The sequence below is a fragment of the Zootoca vivipara genome, chromosome 9 (genome assembly GCF_963506605.1).
Source record: "Zootoca vivipara chromosome 9, rZooViv1.1, whole genome shotgun sequence".
NCBI lineage: Eukaryota > Metazoa > Chordata > Lepidosauria > Squamata > Lacertidae > Zootoca > Zootoca vivipara.
In genome coordinates, this window is record NC_083284.1 from 67,055,370 (window position 1) to 67,072,724 (window position 17,355).

Here is a 17,355-nt window from a genome sequence, read left to right on the forward strand (position 1 = left end):
ACTAGAATGTGGTCTAAACTTCCCTTTAAATCCATCTCAGATAAAAGAAAAGAACTGCAAACCTGCAAACCTGAGCTGAGCTGCTTTGGAGAGGGAAGCTTTGGTAGCTGCAGTACCAGTGGAGTCGTCGCTAGAGGGCAATGATTTGCAACCTCTCCTGTTCCTGTTTTTCCAAAAAAGCATGTTTTTACCTGTCTCTGGTGTGACATCTGTATAATATAAGTACCGTATATGCAAACACTCCCATATTCGCATGGACCGTTGTGTCAAAATTTCAATGCAATCGGTCAAACGGTTTTGGAGGTAGCTGGATGCGTAGAAATGGGGACCTTTTACATATATATATATATATACATGTGTGTGTGTGTGTGTGTGTGTGTGTGTGTGTGTGTAACATGTCCATGTTTGTGGCTGATGACTTTTCTCTGAAACCACTTGACCAATTGCATTCAAATTTGGACACAACGTTCCAGTCCAATATGCATAAACTTAGATTACACAGATGTGACACCTGTCACAGGTAAAAACATGATTTTGTGAAAATAATAATAGCGCCCTCCAGTGGAAGTCAAAGGAACAGATGCCATTTCTGTAGTATCACCCCATCCCTCCCACCCCCTCCTCCTACCTCAGCAGGCTGGACCTCGAAAACCAGGCCAGGCCCCCAAGTCACCTCTGCCAACTCCAGCGATGACAGGAGAGCCAGGCCGGGCCCCACCGCCGCTACCCCACCACCACCACAGTCTCCAGAGTCAGGCCGGCCCCGAACCCACCTCCGCCTCCTCCGATGCCACCTCAAAATCCAGGCCGGACCCTGAGAGCCAGGCCAGCCCCCAACCCACCTTCGCTGCCGTCCCTGCCACCTCAAGAGCCAGGCCAGACCTCGAGAGCCAGGCCAGGCCCCGAAGCCACCTCCAGCAACGGCACAAGAGGCAGGCCGGACCCCTCCGCCGCCATCCATGCTGCCTCAAGAGCCACGCCGAGCCTTGAGAGCCAGGCTCTTGCCCACCAGAATCCGCTGGGGGAACTTGACAGAACCTCCCTAGATGGTATGCGAAGAGGAGAGAGAGGGGGCTTGGGGTGGGGGGTGACGTCACATGAGGGGAATATGATGTCACTCGCCGGGGGAACAGGGGGAGGGCTGTCGTTACATCCTATGTCTGTCCGGATAAACAGGGACCCTGACAAAGCCACAGCAACGCGTGGCCAGGTACAGCTAGCAAAAATATAAAATAAACAAACAAACAGCAATACAAGGAATGACCAACTGACGCAAAATCGCACGCACACACACGGTGCCGAACCTGTAAATGACCCTAAAACGTCACTAAAAGGGCAAAACAGGGGAGGGGCAGAACGCTTTACACAGGGTCTGGATCGTATCCCCAGAGCAAAACGAGGATTCCCTGTAAGAAAAACTTCCTTAACTAAGGGAACAGGTAAAAGCATTAGAGGGGTCTGATGTTCAAAGACTCAAACTCCTACTTAAATAAAATAGTGCAAAACCCAAAGCAACAAAAACCCAAAAGCACAAAAACACAAAAAACCCAAAGCAACAAAAACAATACATAGCAAAATGTACTACACAATTTGCTAAATCTTTACACGAATTTCTGCAAGTAGGCACACAACAAACCGCAACTCTTAACATCACCAGCTTTCAGGCAGTAGAGCAGAGAGTTGCTGATGAGAGCTGATATAGCATAATGACTAAGAATGAACTGCGAACCAAGTGTTCCAAGACTGAAATCTAGCATCATTTGTGATCTAATTATGTACGAAGATTTCGCTTAGCCTTTCATCTGCAATATGGGAACAGCAACACTGTTATACCTTGCACAGTTGTTGTAAAGATTCCCAAAGAGCTTTACACATTATAACCTGCTATATAAATGCTACCTGTTGTTGTTTTTTATTGCTCCACAGACCACATTGACTCAGCTGCTTGTTAGCTCTGGCTTGCCTCTCTAAAACCAGACCTTTCTGCAACCTCCTGCTGACTCCAAATTGCCTAGAATACCCTGCTATGACAAGCTGCCAACAACTGAGCTCATGACCTTTGCCTGCAGGTCCCTTCTCCCCACGGCTTCCAGTCCTAGGTCAAGGCAGTAATTAAATATGGTCTGTTGTGTTCACTAATGAAAGCAGTAAAGATTGCAGAAAAGGGACCAGTACAGCTTTCAGTATCTTACCTTCAGATGTTTTCCAGCGTTTCCACAGATCTTCAACGGTGATGTGTTTGTCTTCCCGGTGTAGATGGTTATGCTTATTAGAAGCGTCTTTATATTTCATATCTTCTCTAATAAACTGGAAAAGAAAGAAAGTTAGGTCAGAGAGTTCTTGCAGCTAAGACACTAACAGTGGTGTGTTAAAGGTAAAGGTAAAGGTAAAGGGACCCCTGACCATTAGGTCCAGTCGTGACCGACTCTTGGGTTGCGGCGCTCATCTCGCTCTATTGGCCAAGGGAGCCGGCATACAGCTTCCGGGTCATGTGGTCAGCATGACAAACCACTTCTGGCGAACCAGAGCAGCGCACGGAAACGCTGCTTACCTTCCCACCGGAGCGGTACCTATTTATCTACTTGCACTTTGACGTGCTTTCGAACTGCTAGGTTGGCAGGAGCTCGGACCGAGCAACAGGAGCTCACCCCGTCGCGGGGATTCGAACCACCAACCTTCTGATCGGCAAGCCCTAGGCTCTGTGGTTTAACCCACAGCGCCACCCGCGTCCCCCAGTGGTGGGTTACAAACCCCCAAATTGGTGGAACTTAAAAGGAGCCACACGGTGCTTCATCACCAATTTCCCCTTACTTCCATTCACAATTCTCAATCCTTCATTTGTCATTAGATGCTCACTGTAATTCAGAGAACGCAATGTTTTAAGTACAGTTCAGTACAGTTCAGGCAGAATATTCACATCTGTGCTCCTGAAAAATGTAGAGTGACTTGCATTGCACAAGCACTGTATAATTAAGTGCTTTTGAAATGTTGTTTTAAAAACAGTAAAAGCATCAAACCCTTTCCTCATTGCTTTATGGCCATACCTTTATGTTCTCACACAGGTTCAACTTTTGATCAGAACTGTTGCTTCAACCAAATTATTATAGTCATGCCTCGTGTTGCGTCCGCTGCAGGTTGTGGTTTTTCGTGTTGCAAACGCGGCAGAACCGGAAGTGCTTACTTCCAGGTTTTGCCACACACGCATGCGCAGAAGTGTTCTGTGCGCTTCGAAGCGCATAAGTGTTCTATCACACTTTCGCGCATGCGCAAAAGCGCCACTCGGGTTACAGACCTTTTGGGGTGCAAATGGCACCCCGTAACGGATCGGGTCCACAACCCAGGGTACCACTGTACTGCTTATCCTAGTATTTTTGTCGCTTGGTATTTCAAGTTACTTTTAAATGCTGGTTTGCATTACACAACTGATGCAGGCTAGAGTTTCAAACTGAACATGAAAAGGGCCTCCCGTATGAATGCTTCTTATTCTGAGAACCGCCCTGAGACCTCTGGGTATAGGGTGGTATATAAATTCAATAAATAATAATTATAATAATAATACAGCAATGGACTAGATCAGGCATCCCCAAACTTGGCCCTCCAGCTGTTTTGGGACTACAACTCCCATCATCCCTAGCTAACAGGACCGGTGGTCAGGGATGATGGGAATTGTAGTCCCAAAACAGCTAGAGGGCCTAGTTTGGGGATGCCTGGACTAGATTCTGTTTATGTAATCCTTTAAATTGGGCTTTTTTTGCTTTGGTACTGGACTCAATTCATCATCATGTGTGTACAAGCACAGCACAGCAAGTTATTGACAGCACAAATCTGAAACCAGAGAGGGACCTAGAAGGATGTGGGCTGACCCTGAGGGAGGGAGGCTCCATTAACAACATTGATCCCCCAACCCCTTGTGGAAGCTGTGCTGCTCTCCTTTGCCTCTGAAAGGAGGATGCAACTCTCCCAGACACAGGGGAGAAGGAGCTGTTATTTCTCCCTAGGACTCCTTCATGGTGGATCTGGGATCTAGTGGGCTGCCTTTAAAAGTATGGGAAGCTGCTGGGGTGCAGCACTGTCAGAGGAATACATTTAGCTTGCTACTTTGGCAGGCCGCTTTGGCAAACAGGGAGGCTGCAAGGAAAGGCTGCTGCAGCAGCAGCATTTGAGACACTGAAGGAAAGGTCCTTGGCTGCATGAAAGAAGAGAGTTTGAAACCTGTTTAAGTAAACACATAAAACCTGTCAGGGATGTGGAGACTGCCTAAAACAATGGATTACAGTTCTGTTGAAACGGAAGCATTAAGTAAAGCTTACCAACTGAGATTGTGATGTAGATATGGACATTTAACTCTTTACGTAGCCTTGACCTTGATAGAAATAAGATTACTATTTGACAGCTTATTCGGGAAACATATTTGACATTACTCCTTGCAAGCATTACTCCTGCGCAACGTAACCTCTGTTTCTTCCAGGCCAAAACTGTACAGCGTACACCGATAAAATTGTCACTAAACACAGGAACTGTCACATTGAATCAATTAAACTAAACATATATAAATCAACTTGAGAGACTTTATAAACATTTTGGGCATGCACTGGCTGTGACTGTACAAGCTAGAGTTAGAAATTTCATCACCTTGGATTACATAGTTCTAGTCACAGGTAGGTAGCCATGTTGGTCTGACGTAGTTGAAACAAAATAAAAAAATTCCTTCCAGCAGCACCTTAAAGACCAACTAAGTTTTTTTATTTTGGTATGAACTTTCGTGTGCATGCACACTTCTTCTGAAGAAGTGCTCATACCAAAATAAAAAAATTGTTGGTCTTTAAGGTGCTGCTGGAAGGATTTTTTTATTTTTTTATTGGATTACATAGAGTAAGTTTTGATCTTACTTAAAACACATTGAACTGACTTAAATTGAAAGAAACATTAGTGACCAGATTTGGCAAAGAAACAGACCTTCTTGATTTCCTAGATTTTAAAGAACTGGATGAATATCCTCTATGAGTTATTTGATTTAAATATATTGATAGTATTCGTTACAGGTAGGTAGCCGTGTTGGTCTGGATCGAAGTAAAATAAAAAAAATTCCTTCAGTAGCACCTTAAAGACCAACTAAGTTTTTATTTTGGTATGAGCTTTCGTGTGCATGCACACTTTTGATAGTATTCATTATACTCTGCCAAATGAACTGAATTTAAAAAGACATATATGATTTCAGCTAAGAATGAATGAATATAACCTTATATAGAAGTGTAAGGTAAAGATAAAGGGTAAAGGACCCCTGGACGGTTAAGTCCAAAGCAGACTGTGGGGTTGTGACGCTCATCTCGCTTTCAGCTGAGGGAGCCAACGTTTGTCCACAGACAGCTTTCCAAGTCATGTGGCCAGCATGACTAAACCATTTCTGGCGCAATGGGACACCGTGACGGAAACCAGAGTGCACCGAAACGCCATTTACCTTCCCGCCCCAGCAGTACCTATTTATCTACTTGCACTGGCGTGCTTTCAAACTGCTAGGTTGGCAGGAGCTGGGATTGAGCAACGGGAGCTTACTCTGTTGCAGGGATTTGAACCACCAACCTTCTGATTGGCAAGCTCAAGAGGCTCAGTGGTTTAGACCATAGCGCCACCTGTGTCCTTATAGAAGTGTATTGGGTGTTAGGGAAGAGGGTAGTACCTCTGGTGGGGAACACATCATGCTCCTTCTGGGGCAGTCTGTCCACCTTTGGTCCCCACCCTGCACTAAACTGTGGCTCCTAGAAACTCTCAGTATGTCACAGCAGCCACACCCTGGGAAACTGCTTTGACTGCAGCCGCAGCAGGCCCCATTGAGCCCATCAGAAGGCGTGCAGGGTCCCATCAGGCCTCCTCCCACCATGTGACATCACAAATGCTGCACACGTGATGTCACGCACACAATGCACATGTGATGTCACATGCACGCACATCTCCCCCCAAAAAAACCGTTGAATGGAAACAGACACACCTTGGCATGGGAAACATTATATTCTTCCTGGTTCTAGTATTTTTTATTGGAACCTCTGAAGAAATAAATATTTATAATGAGGCTTGCATTCTTCTAAAATCTAAAGTTGCCAGTAAGTCTCACGAGAACAAGAATAGACTTGCAAAGTATGTATCAATTTTAGCAGTGCAGCTAATGTGCTCCAAATAATTTAGTTTTTTTCATCTCCAGCTTCTGAACAAGCAACATACATGCTGCCATTATAATTGTATAATCATTTCCTGACTGAATTTTTTAAGGCAGGAATACAAAGCAAGTTTTTAAATCCCAAGTTACACCAGAAAATCCTGGAGATCCTAATTACATCATTTTCAAACCTGGTTTGGTACTTTAGCAAGATTCAACTCTTTGGAATTGCAAAACTAGTAGGCACAGATTGAAACCTCCCTTTGATTTAAAAACAACAACTATCTGCAGACGGCTTTTTAAAAAAATGGGAATGTTTAAAAGGCTAATTCTCCCACCCACAATCTAAAATGGTAGAGTCCTCCTACCACCTCACTCTGCTCACAGGTAGAGCCAGCCAAAAATTCAGTTTTTTTTCCAATGAACCTCTAGGACATAAGTTTAGAAACTTATGTATATTAGAGTAGCAAGGAAAAATACGGGTAGCTTCCCTTTTTCTGCATGCCCAGACTGGTAGCAAAGATCAGGCACTCTCTAGTTTTAAAGATGTAATGGGGAAAGAACCTGATCTTTGCTACCAATTTGGACGGTGCTAGACAACAGCCTCCATAACTGAGCCAGTGGAAATAGTCTCCGATGTGATGTTGAGCAGCCTTTCACAGTAAGTGTGGGGGAAATATCCAAATGCTTTTGCTCTGTATTAGAAAACACCATGAATGCAGCCAAACATTCACAATACTCACAGTCATTCAACCACAGAAAAAGGATTGGGGAAGTTGGGTCTCCTGAAAACAAGGCTCATCACTTCTAGCATAAACAACCATCAAGGACACTTCCTTTTACGTAAAATGTTCTTACTTTCATTTGGCAAGCCTGGTCTTGTTCTAGCAAATAGTCTTTGTGAAAAGAAAAGAAATGGTATCCTCAAAAGCCCCCAAATTTAAAATGCAAACCAAAGTGTTCAATGCTGCTTGGAAATATTTGGGATCACACTCCTAAACTGGAATGTTGTCATATTGATACCAACATCTACATTCTTACTCTAGTCAATTTAGTTGCTGCAAAAGAAAAACACCTTTTGGGATCGTAGTCCCGAGGCATAAAAAAACAGCCTACCTGGCAAGTCAGCAATAACAGCAACCATTTATGAAAATGGGCTTTCCAAGAGACAAAGAGATCATTTAAATCGTCAGTTAAAACACATCAAGCTGAATGTAGAATGCCTCACAATTGTAACCAGCCTGCAAATGAAGCTTTGCCTCACTTTTTAAATTTTAAAATCCTCAATATTTGTGATGTAATTTCTCACTAGCACATTAAGTTGCTTTGGATTTAAGTCCAGGAACATTTCTAATGGTCCTAGAATGCAATACCAAAGGCAGCTCTTCTTCCACTCAGACTACTTTTCTTAGGCGGCTCGAAGAATGGCAAAATGCAGAGGGGATTAAATTTTTCAAAAAAAAGATTCATACTCCACCATACAATCAGCAGTCTCCAAGAAGCTTTTACATAAGACTAACACAAGTACAGCACAAGTACAAAATAAATCAAGCTCCAAACAGCATCAACCTAAATAGTAGCTTATACAATTCATTAACAACATAGTTATTTTATGTCACTCTAAGCCTAGAATAACAGAACAGTTTTCATCTACTGCCTGAAGGATAACAGAGTGGGTGGCAGGCAAGTTCACACAGATGGTTTCCTAACATCTCTGATGCAATTTCCTGTTGATATGGCAGGTGGTCCAGGTCAATCTGTATAATGCTTAAGTGATTCAGTCTGCAGAAACAATCACATCTAAAGTCACCTTTCCACTGGACAGAGTTCATTCCGCTTGTTGGCATCCCTAGCATCCATGAAACAATTGGAATGATGGCTTTACTGCAAATGGAAAACTCAGAACTGCCTGAGCACAAGCTAGAGTTCATTTCATAGCTGTCAAGTTCTCCCTTTTTTAAAGGAAAATTCCCTTATGCCGAATAGGCTTCCTTGCGAGAAAAGGGAAAACTTGACAGCTATGGTTCATTCTAGAGCCTAATCTGTGGAGGTGAATGCACAAGGACTTCCAGGGGACTAGTTTTGAAAACAGGTGCCCTACAGACTCGAGTGGATCAAGTAGAACCCTCAACACACCACCACAAATTCTTTCCAAAACCTCTTTCTACAGGTAACACTGCTTGCCTCAGATGCATTTTATTTTAGATGTTTGATGCAGTCCAAATACAGGGTGCTACAGGAGTAAATCAGGTTGCATTTGTTTGGAGGCTATAGCCAAGGTGTTCAAAGAGCTGTAGACTACAACCCCTGAAGTTTGGATTTAGACAACCGCAACAACTGCTGTGTTGCAATTCTCTCCTTCTGGGCCACAGTACTCAGCTGCATGTGGCCCAGGCATTTGTAGATGATGCTGATTACGTGGAACCCATTTCAATATGGCTTCCAGCTCAGATGTGGCACAGAAACTGCCGTGGTCATTCTGTGGGTGGCATGCAAAAGGATAAGGACAGGGGTGTGAATCTGCAGCTGCTTCTCAGTATGAAAGGTTTCTTTCGAGACCACCTCTCTGGGATGAGTATGTTTACTCTTTTCTGGTGGGTGTATTCAAGAAAGTGGTGCTGAGGAAAAGTAGTTCACTGCTATGTGTTCCCCATGCTTCTAGTCCAGTCCCTATCCTACTGAAAATGTTGGTGGAGTTGCTGGGTGAGATTTTTCTGAGATTTGGAGTAAGGGACCATTAGTATGCTATTTCTCCTTTTCATCTGAACAAGGAAAGGCAGTGGAAATGATGAACAGGTGCCAAGAATCAACAATGCCCTGGTCTAAGAAACTGAGGCTTAATCTAGATCAGGATGCTGTGGACATGACATCTGAGCTGTTCTGGATGGAGTTGCACTCACCCTTAAAGAGCAGGCAGCCTCAATGCATCTCCAGGATCCTATACGATCTAGCACTTTCACTAGATGCTCAAATCCAGTGAGGCGAGCACATTTACCAGCCAGGCGCTTCCTAGACAGATATATGTTTTATACATTTATTCAAACTAGATTACTAGTGTGGTAGAGGAGGTTGCCTTTGGAGACTGTCCGAAAACCTCTAGCTCTTCAGAACATAGCAACTAGATTATGAACTAGAATGTGCTAGCCTAAATATCCCATCCGTCTTCCAATCTCATCCAGGGCCGGCTCTAGGGGTAGTCTGGGTGGCACAGGGCGGCAGAGCCGCGCGGAAACCATGCTGCGTACTGCACCCCGCCCACCAGCCGCGGCAAGAAACAGAGCGGGGCGGGAGCGCCGGAGCGATCCCCGCACCACAGCGCCAGGGCGCCCGACATGCTTGAGACGGCCCTGATCTCATCAATGGCTTCCAATGTTACTCCAGGCACAATTAAAGAAGCTTTAATGCTCTAAACAGCTTGGTACAGAGGTAGTTGTGCCTACCCAGTTTTCTCCCTCCCTCATGGATTCTCCCTCCAGGTGGGCCAGGCTTTAGTGGTTAGAAGGGTGGCCATCAAAAACACAATCTTTACGGTGTTGGACCTTGTCTGTGGAATAACTTCCCAAGCAGATCTGTGAGGCACAAATATTGTCTTTTTAAGATGACAGGTTAAGGGATATTTCCAACTAAGTGCTACTCAGAGTAGACAAAAAAAACCTTAAGTTAGTCATGCCCGTTAATATTAATATTAATTAATATAATAGAAGCATCAAGTTGTAGAGTTGGAACAGGAGGGTCATCTAGTCCAACCCCCTGCAATGCAGGAATCTTTGCCCCCAATGAGGGGCTTGTCAATATGTCTACTCTGAGTAGGACTAGCATTGACTATAACCCTAAAACTTTTCATTTTAAATAATTATTTACAATTTTCTGCTTTCATTATTAATAATTAATAATAAACACAATTACGGTAAGTGGCATACACAGATTAAAATCAAGACATTCTCCATCTGCAGAGATGGAGAGGGAAAAGGAAAAAACAAACTTAGGCACCAGTTCTTAAACTTCTAATGAAATGTAAATAGTTCACAGAGAGAAGCCAACTAGAGCAGCCTTTCAGCTAAATCAATGGAATGGGCTCTACCCATCTCTTTGGCAGGGTTAGCCAGGTTGAATGAGTAATATATTTTTAATGCTGTATGGGGTTCTGCTTTGTCAATTTAATTTGTGCTTTTTAGTTGTTTTAGTTGGATGGCCGATAGAAAGCTGCTTAGGATTATTATTTTTATCTGCAACCCAAGTTCCATGAAAGTAGGAGAAATCTAGCAACATTAAGACATGCTATGAAAGCTGAAAACAATTTTTTAGTATGATTGGAGGACAAAATTCCAACACTCCTATGTAGGTTTTGCTAAATGTTTCCAACGGATTCTCTTCATTTGATATGTAATTCATAGAGCAGGGGTCGGCAGCCTAAGGCCCATGGGCCACAAGTGGCCCATGGGGGTCGTTTAACCGGCCCATGGACCCCCGCCCCCCGCTTGGTCAGCTCCAGTGCGCCATGCTAAACTGGCGCGGAGCAGAGCAGGGACCGCCTTCTGCGATGCTTGCCAGTTTCCAATTGGCTGTGCTTCCCATTGGCTGCAGGAAGCTCCTGCAGCCAATGGGAAGCTACACACACCTCCTCTGCACCAGAAATAGTGTTTGCACATGCCCACTGCAACATCTGCAGGACCGTGAACCGGCCCAAGCCACAAAAACTTTGCCGACCCCTGACATAGAGTTAGGTTTTCAAAAAATCTTAAATAAAAGGTTTAATACACAATTGTATTGAATTGGAGTAGTATTGTCACATGAGCACTATTGCCAGAAAAATCAATTGCAATGTGGCCATTTCCAAGCTCAATTTGGATCAATAAATGTTCATTGTAATAAGCATTAACTGTTTTTCCTTAATAGTCACACATTGAATGCAGCATTGAAATCTGTATATGAACCCATTTTATAGAGTCAGACTGTTGATTCTTCTTGGGAGACAGCTTTCCAGAGCCTCAGACATATGTTTCCCCAAATACCTTCTACCAACTACATACATAAGGGACATCCATTTGTGACTTGTTTTTATTATCCAATAAAAGCTGCTCAAATGCTCAGTAAACCCAGTTAGAAGAGCCTGCTGGAACAGATCAATGCCCCATCTAGTCTGTGTGGTCACAGTGGCCAACCAGATGCCTAGCAGTTGCAAGCAGGACCTGAACATAAGAGCAGTCTGCCTTCCTGCAGTTTCCAGGAATTGGTAGTGCTACCTCGGTTTACAAACTCAATCCGTTCCAGAAGTCTGTTCTTAAACCAAAGCCATTCTTAAACCGAGGCGCGCTTTCCCTAGTGAGGCCTCCCGCAGCTGGTGCCCTTCCACCATTCAGCTTCCCTTCGTAGACCGAGGTCAAGTTCAGTAACCGGAACACTACTTCCAGTTTTGCAGAGTTCTTATACCGAGTAGTTCATCAACAGGACTGTTCTTAAACTGAGGTACCACTGTGTCTTAAAATAGTCATTTATACTCTGTGGCACGAGTTGAAAACATACAGCATTTAAGTTCACCCCACTTTTTCTAGTCTGCTTTTGCATAAAGTCTGTCCATAGCATGGGAGAGAGGGAAGGACTCGAAATGCCTCTTCCTTACACCTCCAACCTTGTTATACAAGCTGCCCTAAATCAAGAGGAGCAGAAGCAGCTGAGCAATTCACACCTTCTACTGCCTTTCATAGTGACTGCTACACTGGAGGCCAGGACATGCTCAAGACCGAGGAGTAAGGGTCAAGTTCGTACCATCGGCAGCTTTCCTGTACCCTGCCCTACATTCTGTATTCCTAAATGTGCAACTTTGTTTCTGACAGCATTAAAATGAATGTGACCATTTCCCACTTCCCCATCTGGCACAGTGCTATTTTCCCCCACCAGAGTTATAGTAGCAACTGTGCTTGAAAATGCATGATATTCTCCCTGAATGTTTGTTAACATTCACAATCCTATCCTATAAAAAGTCCGTGTTTAGACTTCTGTGTTGTTTTCTCTGCACTACAGGTTACAACTGAACTTTCCACTTCCCCACCGGGCACAGTGCTATTCTTTTCCAGAGTTATAGTAACAATTGCACTTGAAAATGTGTAAGATTCTCCCCAAATGTTTACTAACATTCACAATCCCTATGCTATAAAAAGTCCATGTGTTATTTTCTCTGCAGGACTGGTTACCACTGAACTGCCAAACTTTTCACAGCCCTGTTTTTAATGCCAAATAGTTATCATCCAAAGTATGGCTAAATTTTGAAAATTTAACATGACTAAATTGTAGACATTAATTTGGTGTTTTTAAAGAAAGCATGTTCTTGGCCTGCTAACAAAACTTTTAAATAGACTAGAGATCCTTAAAGAGGCTCATGGATATAGAGTTTCCTATTAAGTGATATGATGCAAAATTATATATGAAAAAAGCAAACGGCTGTAGCAGGGTAAGAAAAGCAGTGACAGTAATACACTATGGACAGCTGTATAAGCTAAAGACTTGGCACTCCTACTCAAAACTTTTTAAAAGCTGTGCTTTGTTGAAGTAAGCACAGAAAATCCAGTAAGATTCTCTTCCATTTCCCTTGTCCTCTACTTCACTAATAATCTCCATACAGTTTACTAACAATAGAATTCGGTAACATTTTCTTATTGCAAAGTAAATCAAAATACTTAGTCTGCTAAAATATAGATTACTATTTAGTCTTAAAACTTGGCACTTATTTTGGCATAATACTTTACATCACTATGGTTGTGTAAAGATTGTTTACTCTCTCATAGTTTCTGCTTCTTTGGAGAAGCAACTATCATTATATTGGCAAGGCTCCCTCTGTGCAGTATGGTAGCTTTCAACTAAGAATCGTCAAAAGGACTGATATGTTTCATAGACAGCTGAATTGGTCTATTTCAATATATTTGACTATAAATGGTAAGCAAAATTTTCTTCTTTGCAAGTGCATTAGTAACAATGAACGGACGACAATTGTAAATACGAGGTTAGATGAGTATGGAAGTTTCAAAGTATCTAGTTTTGCTTACTAAAGGTAAAGGGACCCCTGACCATTAGGTCCAGTCATTACCGACTCTGGGGTTGCGCCGCTCATCTCGCATTATTGGCCGAGGGAGACGGCATACAGCTTCCAGGTCATGTGGCCAGCATGACAAAGCTGCTTCTGGCGAACCAGAGCAGCACACGGAAACGCCGTTTACCTTCCCGCTTGGAGCGGTACCTATTTATCTACTTGCACTTTGACGTGCTTTCGAACTGCTAGGTTAGCAAGAGCTGGGACCAAGCAACGGGAGCTCACCCCGTCGCAGGAATTCTAACCGCCGACCTTCTGACCAGCAAGCCCTAGGATCTGTGGTTTAACTCACAGTGTCACCCGCGTTGATTACTAAATACAGGTAAATTAGATCATTTGTAGAGTCTCAGCAAAATTTCTGGTTCAAACTTTTCCAGAAAAGCCACACCACTAATGTAAAGCATAAACTCCATAGCTGCAAGGGGTACAACAAAACAGTGGTAAGTCAATTGTTTATGTGCTCCCTTTCATACAAAATTCCATTTTTAAGGAAGATATTCGGAGTAATATATTTTCTTCACGTACCTCGTCACTTTCATCTACTTCAATGCCCCCATCTTTGTCATCATCCATTTGTTTATGAATTGTGCGAAGAGCTTCCAGGCTGTATTTATCTTCCTCAGTGAAACATGGTGGACTCAGTAAATGGCAAGGATCTAAAGAACAAAAATCAGAAACAATTCTTAAAAATTTGGGCTTTAAGAGGGAAATGGAGAAAATGAAAAGTTACTTACAAGTTTTTAGGACTTATAAATCTCAATTCATAATAGTAGGGCCTAAGTTCCATGCTACTAAACTATCATAGGCCCAGGTCCGCTTACCCTTTCGGTGTGGTGGCACTGCAGGACGGCAGAGGTCCACTGGGACCGCAACAAGGGAATCATGACATCAGTGCCCCTTCCTGAAAGGTTGCGGAGCCATAAGCGCCCACCGCCTATCAGAAGCTGGATCCTGGCTTGCATCCCGGTTTGGCAAATGGGGATGCAGGCTTGGACATGGGCTGGGTCAGGATGTGGAGCTGACGAAGCGGGAAGACTTCCCTCGGGTCTGCTCCCCAGCCATTTAAACATCCCTCACCTGGAGTCCTACCGGCTTTTCCTTCATATCGTTATTCCCCACCCTTGGTTCAAGCTCATAGTCAAGGACTTTGCTGTGGCTACGGTGGTTGCCATTTTATGGGGCCGGGTACGAATTTGTCGACCAGGCAAATTGGCTCTAGCCCGGTGGTTTTGCCTACCTCATAGCAATCATCACAACTGGGTTGGGCATTGGGGCAATCCTTTGTTTTGGATGGAGGGGAGGTTGTAGTCTCCACCTGCCCTTCCAAATGCTGGGGTATCCCATTAAAGGGATCCGGGGGGGGGAGTGGACATGTCCGCATGCCCACCAGGGCCAGGGCTGAAGGCACTACCCAGATGGTGGTCCCTGTGGGGGTCACACTATTTGATGTAAGTCTTAGGACCCCCACCCCGCTTGGATTGACCTACGCGTCACTTCCGGTGGGCAGGCCGGAAGTATTTTGATTGCCCCATGCCCAAGCCAAACCTCTTGCATTTGTATTCAATAAAGTTGTGGCCTTTTTCGATCCAAACCAGTCTTAGTGGTCTTTTATTTATGTGGGGTGGGGATTGGTGAGCAAGATGCCAGGACCTGCAATTCACACTCTCCTGTATAGCATGGGAAATGCTTCACAACAATGCCACTACAGAGCGTACAAGAACATTGGACCACACAGGCTGAATAAGTTAACATAGGTTTTGCTCAACAAATCCCTGGCCTCTTCTTCAGCCACATGTTAATCAGGTAAGAATGACCCTCATGAGTGGCAATTCTTGTGTGTACACACACACACACGAGTGTGTGAATACTACTACTACTAATAATAAAGATAGAAAGCTTTAAACCAAACAGAGTCAAGCAGTTCTATCCTGTTTCCACTTGCTGTTTTTATTTAATCCACTCCATTTGGTTTATTTAAATCAAAGACTTGTACACTGACCACTAATAATAAATCATATGTTGTAGATATTATTGCAAATTTATTACGCTATTTTTGCGATGTACAAATAACTTCTTGGTCTTTTTATTTATACAGTTTATTATTCCTATGATCCTTGTTTATAAAATACAATAAAAGTTACTTCAAAAAGAAAAGGAAAAAATAATAATAAAGAGGGGTAACAAACTAAAAGGCAGCAAGTACAAAATAACTTATTACTGGGAAGCGGCTGTTAATAGCTTCTCTAACATGTGTGTTTTTCATACAAACATACAATAGTGTGTGGGGTGGGTGGGAAAGTCCACACAGAATGTGGAGTGCAAGGGTGTAGAACAAATTTGCTGGAAGCACCCATTACAATAGACTAGAAGCGGTCCAAGATTCTTCATCCTATAATACTATGTTTTGGGTGGGCAGAACAATTTAAGTGGAATCTCCCTGCAGAGAGCTGGGGACAAGAGGAGGTAGAAATGCCAGAAATGCAAATAAAGGAAGTAGAAGCTGCTGTGCAGTTAAAGAGGAAGTTGGGCAGCGGTGAGGTGGTACCAATGGGTCGCCAGCAGCTACCCGACTGTACTACTAGGTGCCACCAGTCCTTCTTAATTCTCCTCCACAAACAGAAATTGTGGGCTTCCCATAGGCATCTCTATAAGAACAGAATTTTGGATCCGAAAGGCCCTTGGTCTGATCCAGCAGAGGTCTTTGTATGTTCTTATGACAGCCTGTGCTGTTATGACCTGTCTGAATTTCCTTGCACAGCACAAAGCATTCTCCCCCACAAAAGATTCTGCAGAAAACCGGGGAAAGTAGAAGTATTTAAGCATTCTGAGTAAATTAGTTCTTGGAATCCGACAAGGCCATCAAACCTAAACATGCTTTCAATTTATTTTCCTGCAGGAAACATATTGTATACCACAGAGGAAAATCTAAGTTATTGCTATTAAATGACAGCTTATCCAGAACGGAAGCCCTATAATTAACTTTTAATTAACAGCTTTGGTCGCCCTGTATGATGACCTCTGTCAGGAGAGAGACAGGGGAAATGTCTTCATTTTCCTTGACCTCTCAGCATCTTGAAATCATGATAGCCTTCTGGAGCAGCTGTCCAAGTTATGGGTGGGTGGCACAGCTTTGTGGTGGTTTTGGTCCTACTTGGATGATCGTTTCCAGAGGGTGACGCTTGGGGTGTGCTCTTCAGCCCTGTGGTGCTCTCAATGTGGGTTCCTAAGGATTCAATTTTATCCCCCATGCTGTTTAACGTCAACATGAAACCACTGAGGGGGCTATCCAGAGTTTTGGAGGAAGTTTTCAGCAATACGCTGATGGCACATGGCCTTACTTCTGCTGGACCATTACTGTCTTTGGCAATGGACTGGATGAGAGCCAACAGACTGAAGCGCAATCCAAATAAGACTGAGGCACTGTTAGTAGGTGGTTCCCTAGACCAGTGGTCCTCAACCTTGGGCCTCCAGATGTTTTTGGCCTACAACTCCCATGATCCCTAGCTAGTAGGACCAGTGGTCAGGGATGATGGGAATTGTAGTCTCAAAACATCTGGAGGCCCAAGGTTGAGGACCACTGCCCTAGACCACATGGATGGAAGACTGCTTCCTCTTGATGGGGTTACACACCCTCTGAAAGAGCGGGTACACAGACTGAGGGTACTTCTGCATCCTTTGCTGTCGCTTGAGACTCAGTGGCCTCAAAAAGTTATTTCCACAGCGGGTTCTCTAGCTCTCCATTTGATTTTTCCTGCCGGTCACAGTAAAACCTGCTATGGAGGGAGTTTTTAAAGCCCTCCGCCTCACTTACTGGACTCTGGGAAGGTCATGTGAGGGCCCTGGAGCCTTGCCCATCCTTTGCAGTTCAGTAAGCAAGGTGTGGGGGGCAATGCCTGTTCCAGACAGGTAGGGATGGTCTTGCAGAGGGAAGGTTCTGGGTGTTCCTGGTTTTACATGATTTTGTGTTTACACAAAGACCCTCAGAAGCAAAGCCTCACGTAAGCTGCAAGTTACCAGTACTAAATTTCATATCTCTTCACAAACATACATTGAATTGTCCCATAAGTTGAATAATATTTCATCACAACAGAGGCTAAATCTTTGTGATGATGCAAAAATG

General features: G+C 43.8%; 1 protein-coding gene across 1 annotated transcript in view; it reads right to left on the reverse strand.

Annotated features, from left to right (window-relative positions):
- STIM2 (stromal interaction molecule 2) overlaps positions 1-17,355 on the reverse strand; it is a 72,244-nt gene that overhangs the window by 24,531 nt on the left and 30,358 nt on the right. Inside the window, exons 2-3 of the mRNA XM_035112120.2 lie at positions 13,761-13,891; positions 2,193-2,307 (exon numbers count right to left, since the gene is read on the reverse strand). Of these exons, the coding sequence (XP_034968011.1) occupies positions 2,193-2,307; positions 13,761-13,808 (163 nt within the window). The 5' untranslated portion in view covers positions 13,809-13,891. The remainder of the gene's footprint in view (positions 1-2,192; positions 2,308-13,760; positions 13,892-17,355) is intronic.